Raw genomic sequence first — 12,472 nt, 5'->3', positions numbered from 1 at the left:
GGAATGCAGATCATGCAAATCTTGTGGATATTCTAAATCGACTTCAAGAATATATCCTACATCAGAATCAATTGGAATATTAAAATCAGTATTACAATCCACCCATTCAAAACCACCCGTAGGAAGATACTGAGACATAGCCCAACCATATAAATTGTTAGCATCTAAGTACGTAATATAAGATGATTGAACTTGCTCATCAAAGTTTGGCATAAATTTATTATTAGCTTGTGCATAACGGTTGCTGCATTGGGAGACACCACCACGTATACCGGATTTTACAAAAGCTATTTTATCAAAATCTGTTAGTAGCTCTAATGTCACTTGTGTATACTTCAACATTGCATCCCAACTAAGTCCCGGTGCTGTATAATATTGAACGGGATCTAAATCATATGTTTTAATACATACGTTTCTAAAATTTTTAAATATATCAGTTAAAAGAAGTACATCTGTTTTTAGGTATAAGTCAGAATAGTCACCCATATCACGACATTTAAAATGAACCCAAACTTCCGTAGCATGTCTATAATCCTCATTTGATACTGCACTGTTAGTTAGTGTATTAAAAAACTGTTCTTGTGTGGGAAGTGACGTTAACTTTAAAGATTCAAATGAAGTCATAAAATCATAGGGATATATACCTTTACGTTTTAAATAACGAAGATCATCAATATTTTGAAAATTCCTACTCAGTTCAGTAAAGTTTTCATCATTTAAATTTTTCGATAACGAATCTATGCTACATGACAAAAATTTCAAAGAATCAATGAACCTTAATTCAATCTTATTAACACCTATTTGTATAATTTTTGAAAAAGAAATATATCGCTCTTTATTTTGGGGTATGACATTTACTTCACCCTCCGAAAAATTTAATGCATGCACAATGAAATGAGCATCATAGTTACTTAGGTTGTGTAAAATTATGGGAATAAATTTGGGGGTTTCAAACTTTTCTGCACAACTTGTATGACAGACACCTACAAAGGTACCAGTATATTTATTAAAATCTATTTTATGTTCCGAATCGAGATCTTTATCACATATATAACATGTAGTAGTGACAGATATTTTATTCTTCATATCCACCGTGAGGGGAATAGGGTTAATCACAGTTAAGTTTTGATTAACAATCCGTTTAACGTCTTCGCTTAACCTCTCCATAAATACTTTGGAACAATTATTACCCGTATATGTTTCATACTTAGACAAACTATCATTAAATGCACATTTTATATAGTACCCAAAACTGTATTCATCGTGTCTCTGAATATTTTCAGTATACGAGGTAGATGGATTATTACCACAGCCTTGTAAAGGATTTAAAAATGATTCAAAATCTGCATAAATAACAAAAGGTACTTTTAACTTCCTCTCATATTTATCAAACGTCAATTTAGCTCTCGCAGCGTTCGGTAAATCGGTTCGGATGTGATTACAATCATGTTGTTGATGAATTTTCAATTTAGAATTAGTTTCAAAGTAAAGCAGACAACCATCACAAATATGTGTAGCATGTTCATGTGAATTTATTTGTCGGCTGACTAATCGAGAAAGATTTTTAATATAACAATAATGACCATTGGATCCATTGTTAATGAATAATAAATTAACATGATTTTGTTTACGACATTTTGTGAAATATAGTGGACCAATTATTTTCGTAGATTTATTTGTTATATCACGATCAAGACCAAAAACATTTATACTTATATTATTAAAGCACTCAAATTTATTAATATCTTTTAATTTAACCGGGAATGGGATATTTGTGAAATTTAAAGAGTTTTGTTTAGATAAATATGAAGATACTCTATCTGAATTTTTATTAACTGGATGCAAAGCAGAAAGTATTGCCCATTTAAAACATGATGATCTTTGTTTTTTTCATTAATTATAGCCCGCTTATGTTTAATGTCTAAAGGTAAATCTATATAAGAAGATCCTTTTAATGGGTTAAATTTATTAATGTTTATATCAATATACTTTATTTTTTTAAGACTCCATCCTCTGTCTTTCTTTTCAAAATTACTTATTTTATTTGAAATTTCTGTACTGCTACTAGAATAAATAACACTAATGTCATCACCTAAACAAAACATATAATTAAATGTTTGAAAATCAAAAGTATTTTCTATATTTTTTGTTGGTTGTACAAAATCTCCTTGTAAAATAAAATTTACTTTTAATGTAGTATGCTCTTTTAAAGCATTATCAAGCAAATTATATACAGTATTTTTAATTATGTTAAGAAAGTGCTCAGGAGTTTCGAATATAGAATTAGTGTTGGTGGAATTGGGGATTCTGTACGTTACTATCCGCCGTCCGAAAGCAGTTTCTATTAATTGAACATTATTTAAGTTGGGATTTAAACTTAGAACATTTTTGCTATGAGTCTTGCTTTTAAGATGATTGGTATAATATTTTCTGTTAACATATACTTTGCAGTTAAGGCATTCGATAGTATTATTGTTTGTAGAACTTACAGATGTAGTTGTTTCTTCCTGTATTGGGTTCGTTGTTACCACCGCAGCAGATGTTGAAGGCTCTTGAGAAAATGGACGCTTACTCGAAGAATATTTTGTGACAGCAATTTTTCTTTTTACACCTCCTCCACTTTGTCTTGATCTGAAAATAATTAAAATGATAAAATCAAATAACATATCTTAAAACGTAATAGCATTACTAATACACTAGTAATAATTTACCATTTTTTATACACATTACGCAGTACGCCATCATAGGAAACACGCCATCAATTTCATCGCTTGAAATGGAACACGCGGAAGTAAAGTGATCCGTACAAGGGGTATAAAAAGGTTTTATGTCTGGATCTTCTAACAACCAACTCGGAAGTTTATCACTTATGTACCACAATCGTATATACCTATGCATCTTATTAACCACAAATGGTTTAGTGAATACACTAATGTCATCGTTGGTTAAAGATTCCATAGTGATTATTTTGCTTTCACAGTTTACCACTCAATGAGTAAAACTAAGAATCATCCGAACATTTATATATGGCACGCCCCACTCTCAGAACAGACAAGATGCAACAAGTATTCTTATGTAACTTAAACAATAGTGAAAATATACTCACAAAGCAGCTTGATCGGTTTCTACTTGTATACACAGGTTCACTAAGTCAAATTCAACTTCCGCTGCTTGACATAGCTCAACCATTTCTTCTTCGTAAACAAAGTCGTTGAGTTCGACAGTCATTGTGCAGTTTTGTGTGGTAACTTAGAATGATAATGAAAATAGGAAGAAGATTAGGAAATGTACTTCATGTACATTTCCTAATCTTCTTCCTCGGAGTCCCAAATGGGGCTCGGGGTAACCGCTCAGGGCGATGGCCCTTTTCGGTGGTAGCAACGCCGTCTGCAACTACAGACGGGTCACTTGGTGGGACCGTTGGGTCCGTGGTGTCGAGTCCGGGGAAGAAGTCGCGGCAGCGCGATCAAGCCTGCGTTATGACGCGGCGATCAGCGGTGCTGCGGCGACTTGGTATGTCCTGGATGGGGCTTACGCCCGCCGCTCAGCGAGGTCGAGCTTGCCAATGTGCATTGGCAAGCGCCCGTCAGCCAGCGGCGAGGAAGCGTTTGGAAGTCCGGTGGTTACGTGGTCCTCGTGGGGCGCTCCGTAGACAGCGCGTCTTCATCCGCCACTTGAAGACGCCTGTCTTGCAAAGAGGTGCCCACAGTCTTGACTATTCGACGGGGAATAGCCGACGTGGGCATCTCATGCATGGGGCCGGTATACCAAATGGATAGTAGGTCCTTGTGAGGATGGGGTTTGTTCTTCAAAAGGCCCATCGGCATTCCGGGGGGCAATATGGAGCTCATCCAGTGCAGAGCTCCATTATGCATGCCAGGATGAGCGGGACTGGGTCGCGCTGCTCCTGGATCGCCATCAGGACCTGATTCAGGGCACCGATGACGCGGGTCGTCCTTGTGTCCAATGGGCCGCGGGCCGGCTGAACTGCCGACTGCGGTACTCCCACTCGCTTCGCCTTCGTCCCCCTTTCGGGGGCAGCGACCACGGTGGGCTTGGACGGTCCGGCGGGCTGCGCTAGAGGCTGCATCGTGATGAGGGGCGTCACTGTGGATGGTGCGCTCGGCTTGCGCGCTTTGGCGCGCTTACCGCCACGCTTGCGGCGTCGCTTGCGGCCTTGCTGCTGCCCTGGCTGGTTGGCAGCGGCCGTCAGTGAACCGGGTGCATCTGCTTCTCTTTGCAGAGTAGCAGCAGTTGTGGCGCGCGCAGCTGTGGTAGTGCGCGCAGTGGTACCCGCTCGGCGGTTGCGGGCCTCCTTGCGGAAGACCGCGCAGGCTGCGTTGTTCGCCGTGTGTGCCTCCCCACAGTTGGCGCACGTCGGCGGCTCCTCCCGGGGACGAGGGCAGTCCCGGGCTGGGTGACTTCCCCCACATCTCACACAGGCAATGGGCCTGTGGCAGTTGTGGGAGGAGTGCCGGAACTGCTGGCATCGATGGCATTGCGCGGGCCCCTTCCTGCCGCGCCATGCCTCAATAATGACGCCGGGCATACAGAGGAGCTCGCGCACCTCATATATGCCCCGGGTTAGGTCCGACGTACGCTGCAGTTGCGCGTACATCAAACAGCCCGGTCTGCCCGGGCGGGCGGGGATCGCTCGCACGTGCTCCGGCGTGTAGCCAAGCTCGCGCAGCTCCTGCTCCACTAGTGCCGGATCCGTGTCGGCCGGCAGGCCGCGGATCGCCACCTTGAGGCTCCTCTCTGCTGGCATCGAGTAGCAGAACCAGGAGATTCCGCTAGCACCCTCCAGCTGGGTCAGGTACCGCTGGATGAGGCGGAACTCCTGGTCCGACTTGGGTATAAAACGGACGCCCTTGCCATAGGGGCGTCCGTTTGGTGTGTGTCCCAGGAGCTTCTTCAGCTCCCGGAAGTGGTGCGGCCAATCCGGCAACGCCTCCACTATCAGTGGAGGGTATTTGGCTGCTGTCTTCGGCGCTCCTCCGATGTCGATGGTAGCGGCTGGGGCAGCAGCGGCGGCTGTGGCGTCGTTTGGGGCGACGTTGGTGGCGCGGGTGGGGGCCGCGCCGGCGGCCTGTCGTGTCCGGGCGGCGTATGTCGGGCTCGGGGACGCTGAAGCGTCCATCGGCGAGCTCGGCGATAGTGCGGGCATGCTTGATGGCATAAAAGCTGCCGGAGTCTTGGGTCCCCGTTTAGGCGGGGACGGGAATCTTCCCACGGCGATGTCCGCCTGTGCGGCGGTAAATCGCGGCGATCGCGGGGAAGGTATTGGTGCTGCAGTCCTGGTCCCTGGGTTGGGAGGTGCAGCAACGGTGGGCGTGGTCCGGGTCGGGGTCGGTGTCGCCTGTCGAGACAGCGCTGGCGACAGAGAGAGCGGGTTTGCAGCAAAAGCCACTTCTCCTGCTCCGGTGGAGGGCCCAGCACCGTGGGCCAAGGTGGTGCGGGTGGCGAGGCCGGTCGCGACGATCGCGTCCAGGCCGACTTCAAGCGCGGCGGTAGTGTTCCGCACGAACACTCTTCGCCTTATTGCGCGCGGACGGGTGGCACGCCGCTGCGGTAGCGGCGGCGGGTTAGGCGCCGGTGGCGGCATGGCCGGAGGCGCTAGGGTCGCGGGTAGCGGAGCCGAGGCTCAACGCTAAACACGGCGGTGCGGAGCGCAAGGCGCTCGACGCGGGAACGCGGGGGGGTGCGGAGCACGGGGGGCTCGACGCGGGACGCGAGGGGGTGCGGAGCGCGGGGCGCTCGACGCGGTACGCAGGGCGCTTCGGCGCGGGGCGGAGCTGCCTGACGTGGCCCGAGCAGCGGTGTCGGCACGCCAACCCCACCGACCCAGCCCCCGGGGCTTGCCGCTGGTGGCAGACCGGGGAACCAGAATCGGGGAGGAATGACGCGTAAATCCGAGCGCCGCCGCTGGACGCAGTTGGTTCGGTAGGCAGTCGCAGTGACCGAACACTAGGACGGGCCCGAACGCCGGTGCACAGGTGTGCACGCGATGGCAGCTCGAGCAACTCCTCATTTAACTCAACAACAACTCCTCCTCAGAAGTACATTTAAGAAAAAGGATAGCTTTTATATTAGTTTCGCTTGCATGAAGCAGTGGGGATAGCAAATAGATAAAGAAAAATATTTTTAAAATACAGGTAATAAGCACTTAAGTTTTCATGGGTTCGTATAGAGGGTCTTTTTACTTTGTGATGTTTACCGACCGCTGGTTCAGAGAATACTTATTGTTTCTGGTTATCTCTGTCAATAAAGTATTTTTTACAGTCATGCTTCCCAGCGATTTGCTTTGTAATGTTGTATATAATATCTCGCATGCTTTGATAGTGCTTATCACCAGCAGATTCAACGTAGTACTTTAATCGCAAATCTGCATATTTCCAGTATTCAAGAGGCGAAACATCTTTAAGACTCTTCATGTCATAGATGTCTATTTTGATTAGATGTGTTGCACTGATACTGTCATCGTCGTTGGATGAGATATATGATAGGCCCCCGTCACTTGCTTGCGCTACACATGAAGACTTTGACTGTCTCTTCTTTTTCTTTTGCTTTTCAAAAAAAGCATCTATACTGTTGCTCCTTCTCATTGCGGTCTTTTTATTGTCACTCATATCTTGATCATCTGATATATTGAGTGGATAATATAAGTGCTTTAAAGTATATTCATCATTCGGTGAATTCTAGAATAAATATGAGATCACGATTAAAACAAAATATTAATAAGATTCATAACAGTTCCACATCGTAAAGATTCAATTATAAGTTACGAATAGATAAAAAAAGACAAACGTATGTGATTCTTACCTCCATGATGAATAAATGTTGTTTCACACCACTGGTCGATCTTAGTAAGTGTTTAATAAGTAGACTTTTAAAACACTGGGTTGGATACTAACAGTCTGACACTGAATAAACTTATGCCTTAAAGACTTTTAAAATACTGGGTTAGATACTAACAGTCGGACACTGAATAAACTTATGGCTTGTATGGTTGAGTGAAACGTTTTATACGCACATTTTTATAATACAAGTTTGTTCTTGTCTTTAATTAATCATTGAAACTACCGTGGCTATTTATTGCTTGTAACTAGGAATGGACAATAAAAAATACTTTGACAAAGGAAAGGTTGGGTTATTTATTACGGTGTTTCGTATAGTTAAATAAAAAAAATTCTTTAGATAATGTTCCAACGAACAATATATTTTTTTTGAGTTGAACAAGTAAGTTCTTGTCTGCAATCAGGTAGGTTTATTGTTTGTAACGAGGAATGTGCAACAAAAAATACTTTGGGAAAGGTTACTTGCGTGTTATTTATTTCAGTGCTCCATAAAATAGAATTAAAAAAACTTTGGAATCTTTTCGAGACGAAAATAATTTATTAACAATACATTGTCTTATTTTAAACGATGCTCTACTAAGAATTTCTCTTTTTTTGTTATAAATATTCTAATGTTTCAAACATGATGTGCATATCCTTTGTCAATAACAATTATCGAGTCTTTAATACACTTAATCAAACCAAAATCATTTTGATAATGCTGTAATATGTTAAACCTATCGTAATATCAAATATAGAGTTCTTAATAAACTTAATCAAACGAAAATCCATTTGATAATGCTGTAATATGTTAAACCTATCGTAATATAAAGTCCTTAATAAACTTAATGAAACCAAAATCATTTTAATAATTCTGTAATATGTTAAACCTATCGTAATATCAAATATAGAGTTCTTAATAAACTTAATCAAACGAAAATCCATTTGATAATGCTGTTGTTAAACCTATCGTAATATAAAGTCCTTAATAAACTTAATGAAACCAAAATCATTTTAATAATTCTGTAATATGTTAAACCTATCGTACGTAATGTTTTCATAAACCTATTTCAATAAGTTGTAAATATTCTTATTTTCCAAATATTATGTGCATATACTTAATCAATATCACATATTGAGACCTTAATAAACTTAATCAAAACGTAATTATTTTGATAACGCTGAAATATGTTAAGTTTATATATTTTGGTTTCATCTTATCAAAGTATGAATTTACTAATTGAAATTACGATAATTTGAATTACTAATTTAAAGTACGAGAAAATCTAATAATAATTAGAATAATAGCTTTGGTTTTAGAAACTTGTTAGAATTCGAATATACCTATATCGAATAGTAAAGTTAATAAAAAAAGTTATATCTGCTATAGTGTAATGCGTATTGGAACTTATCCCAATACGCATTACACTCATCCAGGAACTATATTCCAATATGAATTAGAATCCACAGACTTAGGTAAAAACCTGAGGTAGTGATGTAGAGTCGGCGCATATATGAGTGCTATGAGATAGTATTTTGACCTATATAACGCAATTGGAATTAGTTAGATTTTCATCAAAATCCAATAAGAATCTTATTAGAATCCTCAAAAAATTTTCGGAACCGGGCTCCGCCCGGTTTCAGGATGGGGGAAACCGGGCTTCGCCCGGTTTCAGAAGTGAGGCAAATACGGCATTCTATACTACTTACGCATAATGATAAAAAAGTCATTCTATCAGGTTTTCCTGAGGTTTATACTTCAAGAGAATAAATTTTAATAATTTGTCATACAATACTACAGTGACAGCCATAATATCATCTGTTTTCACATTTATGGTCAAATGGGGTCACAGATAACTATGGCAAGGGCAAAGAGGTTTAGCCTTTTTATATATAATCTTTTTGCTTTTTGTTCCATAGTAAACTGTCACCCCATATGAGCATAAATGTGAACACGGCTATAGTATAAGTTGTGTTCAAATTGCGTAATGTGTAATTTGTATAACATCTTATTAAAAAAAAATATCAAAATCATTTTACAGTTAACAATCTTCAGAATTTTCTATCTTGTGAGAGATGAGAGTGAAGCCTGCTTCTAAGCAGACTTGTCGTTAAGAAATTCATCAATCGTATAGTTTTATCCAATTTGTTATAACATATTGCTTATACTTATGCATTGGTACATACATATAAAACATTTAATTATCTTAATGTATTATTCCAGATATTACTTGCAGGATTCATACACGCATAAATAGTAATGGTAAGATACTTAGTTATCTATGCAAAATTTCACCAAAATCCGTTTTGGGTCAAAATGAGGGTTTAAAAACCTATATTTTAAATCCCCCACAAACGTTAAGGAGGTGTTCCACGAAAAAAACTATGACAGTCTCCGGGATACAAGGTATATATATATATCTATCTATATCAGAGCAATGATTAACTCGAACATCTATATATATATCTATATAAAAGAAAGTTGTGTTAGTTACACCATTTATAACTGAAGAACGGCTGGACCAATTTTTATCATATTTGCTTTTTTGGATTCCTCTTAGACCGAAACAGGATAATAAGTATCAAAATATAACATTCATAGAATAAAATATATCCGCGGTACGAAGTTCGCCGGGACAGCTAGTAGATAATAAAGTAATAATGTGAAGAAACATATTAGGTTGGGGAAAAAGTTTCTTCGCATTTTTTAAGAAAATTCAAAACATTTTTTAATATAGTTTATGTACATTTATTTAGTGGAAATCTGAAGGTGCAAGGTCTGGACTATACGGTGGATGCATTAACACCTCCCAGCCAAACTCTCTTAACTTTTGCTGAGTGGCTAAAGATGTGTGAGGTCTAGCGTTATCAGGATGAAAAACCACACCCGTTCTGTTGATTCATTCCGGCCGCTTTCTCTCAACTTCTTGCTTTAATCTAATCTCGTCATATGTAATTATGGTGTATACATAAATATTTTCAACAAGCATATTTGAATATGAAATTTAATTGAATACGTTGAAGTTGTGCATCAATGCAGGCCATTTAGTAGATTAACTGAACTCCAATGTCACATTTATTAACTTGCAACGCACTGAACTTTAGTGTAACTTTTGCCAAGCTAATATACTTACTACCTCCAAGTTTGTGAGGGCTTTCCGAGTAATTATCACTTCATCTGATGAAAATACTTCGTCGTAGTCTACATCTCATTCGATATGATGGCATTCCGGAGAAATCTGGAGAAAACTTAAATTAAAAATATTATTTCTTTTATCTGAGGGGAGCGATATTGTCATATTTACCGAATTATACATAAACCCTAAAAACTTGCAACACTGTTGTGGGTTTAACTTACTTTTATCGTAATTAATTACGAAACCTAAGCAATTAAGTAACCTTACGGTCTCGTTTACATTCCTAAGGCATTCATCGAAGTTATCCCCAATGCACATTATGTCATCCAAATATAAGACTGATTTAAACCCACGATACCTTAAATACCTAACTACTTCCTTCATTAACTTAGTGAAAGTTCGCGGAGCGGAACACAGACCATAAGGCATCGCATTGAATTCGTAGGTTAATATTTGTGCATTTTCATTTTTGAACTGAAATCGTAAATATTTACGTTGGAAAGACGATATCGGGACAAGTAAATAGGATTCTTTAAGATCTATGGACGCCATAAAACCCTTTCGTGGTATCATTTTTGATGCCGTTCTATGATCCTCCATCTTAAAATGAGAATTAGAAACGAATTTATTTAATTGTTTTAGATTGAGAATAAATCTATGACCACCATTAGATTTTTGTGCTAAAAAGATGTTAGAAATAAACTGATCTCTTCGAGGTTTACACTCATTAATAGCACCTAATTCTAATAAATTCCTTATGGCTAGTGCCATTTCTTGTTTTTCTCCAATTGAGAAGGAATTATGAGGGGTGTTATTTTGCACTACTTCACGAGTGAATGGTATACAATAACCATTGTGCACCCAATCTAAAACAATGGGATTTTTAGTAACCCTAAGCCAACAAGGATAGTAATGCCGCAGCCTGCCAGCGTGTACCTGTGTTAGTGCCGTGTTGGGGCACGCTTGTTGACAGGGTTCATTGTGCTCGAAGTTGAATTCCGCGTTGACGGCGGTGGCATGGACGCCGGCGCGCGGCGATATTGAGTTCGGTACGATCCTGCCCGCCCCCCCCTGCTGAACGACTGGTAGCGAGAGGGGCCGGACCAGTTTCCCTGAGGACGAGGGCGAGCGGCTGCAAAGGAAGAACTCGGTGGCGACGCTTTCGGATTGGGGACTTTTTTAATTTGAAGGCCTTGCCTTTCAATTGCCTTTGAAGCTTTGGATTTATCCAGTCCCGGAGTAATGAGCTTCGATCTTACTTGCGTCTCAGTAAAGTGAAGATCAGTAAGTATTCGACAGCTATCCGATAAAATTTTTACTGCTTGTACCTTGTCATCGCCGGTCAATAACAAAGTCATCGCTTTGTTTATAGCTGTTATACCTATGCCCAGCTGATCCTGCCTTGTCTGGAGCTTTCTGTCCCGGGCCCTTACAATATCCGCGACAGCGGCAGATATTTCTGGATTTAAGGTTGGGGCTTTTAACAGTTTACAATTATCTGGAGCCACATACTCCTTTAAAAGCTTTTCTTTTATCTCCGCTTGAAGGCCCTTTTTTAAGATTGGGAGCCATCGCTGCGCCAATTTGCCATGGATGTCAGGGCCATAAATCGGAATATCGTCCACTGCGTCCCCCAGTGCATGCAATAACTCTGGTTCGAGTTCCGGCAACGCCTCTGTGCATACGTCTTGCGACGATGGGACAATCTCATCTACATGTTCGCAAGTCGATGGAGGCAGAGCTCCCGAACGCTGTGCCGACTGAGACGATGGTGTCGGCGAATGAGGTAACAAGGGTGGTGCGTCATTATGCTCATTTGACTCTTGTGTTCCATTTTCTAAGAAAAGAAAACGATAAAGTTAAAACTTTTTTTTTTTTTTTTTATAGGTACTGCTATATATTAGCAATGTTACAGATTTAAATATTTGGAACAAACAAGAGTTTAGGTTTTTGGCATCCGCTTAACCATCGTGTTAACCCGCAGTTAACCGCCAGGAAAGCTTACAGATACCTTTATATTTTAGGTCAAGTCGACCCGGCTCAACCATTGGGATCACTTTTGGCGTCATGCTTGTCCTTCGTGTTAACCCGCAGTTAACCGCCAGGAAAGCCTACTAGACGCTTTACGCACATCAAAGAATCACACACTGTAAAGTATTGTTAAAGCACTTACCCATATTGTCTTCGGAATCCGACGATGAGTACATGATTACACGTCGATGTTTTTTCTCATTTTTTTTCTCAAGCTTTTTAATTTTTTCACTGTAATATTTTATTTTTTCCTCAGCACTTCGTTTACGCATTTTAGAAGCGTGTGCTTGTTGCCTCGCACGGAAATAGAATGACGACTAGTCGCAGAGCCTACCCACAAGAAAACAAAAAAAAAAAAAAAAAAAAAAAAAAAAAATAATACTACCTACTTATTACTAAATGTGCGAAATGTTGCCTGCAGGGTAAAAGGACTACATGTTGTTTATTATATCTGAAGAATGAAGCGAC

At 40.6% G+C, this 12,472-nt stretch overlaps 2 protein-coding genes across 2 annotated transcripts; both read right to left on the bottom strand.

The window, feature by feature from the left end:
- Positions 1 to 926: 926 nt before the first annotated feature.
- LOC120636752 lies at positions 927 to 3,228 on the bottom strand. The gene is made up of 3 exons (XM_039908312.1): positions 3,107 to 3,228; positions 2,235 to 2,631; positions 927 to 983 (listed from the first exon to the last, which is right to left on the bottom strand). The coding sequence occupies exons 1-3, from the start codon at positions 3,226 to 3,228 to the stop codon at positions 927 to 929; spliced, it is 576 nt and encodes a 191-aa protein (XP_039764246.1).
- Positions 3,229 to 5,953: 2,725 nt separating this feature from the next.
- LOC120636778 lies at positions 5,954 to 6,893 on the bottom strand. Its single transcript, XM_039908343.1, has 2 exons — positions 6,823 to 6,893; positions 5,954 to 6,698 (listed from the first exon to the last, which is right to left on the bottom strand). Exons 1-2 carry the CDS (start codon positions 6,826 to 6,828, stop codon positions 6,240 to 6,242), a joined length of 465 nt encoding a protein of 154 aa, XP_039764277.1. The 5' UTR covers positions 6,829 to 6,893; the 3' UTR covers positions 5,954 to 6,239.
- Between the last annotated feature and the right edge of the window lie 5,579 nt (positions 6,894 to 12,472).

Source organism: Pararge aegeria (genome assembly GCF_905163445.1).
Source record: "Pararge aegeria chromosome W unlocalized genomic scaffold, ilParAegt1.1 SUPER_W_unloc_1, whole genome shotgun sequence".
Taxonomy (NCBI): Eukaryota; Metazoa; Arthropoda; class Insecta; order Lepidoptera; family Nymphalidae; genus Pararge; species Pararge aegeria.
This window is presented reverse-complemented; position numbering and strand designations above follow the sequence as displayed.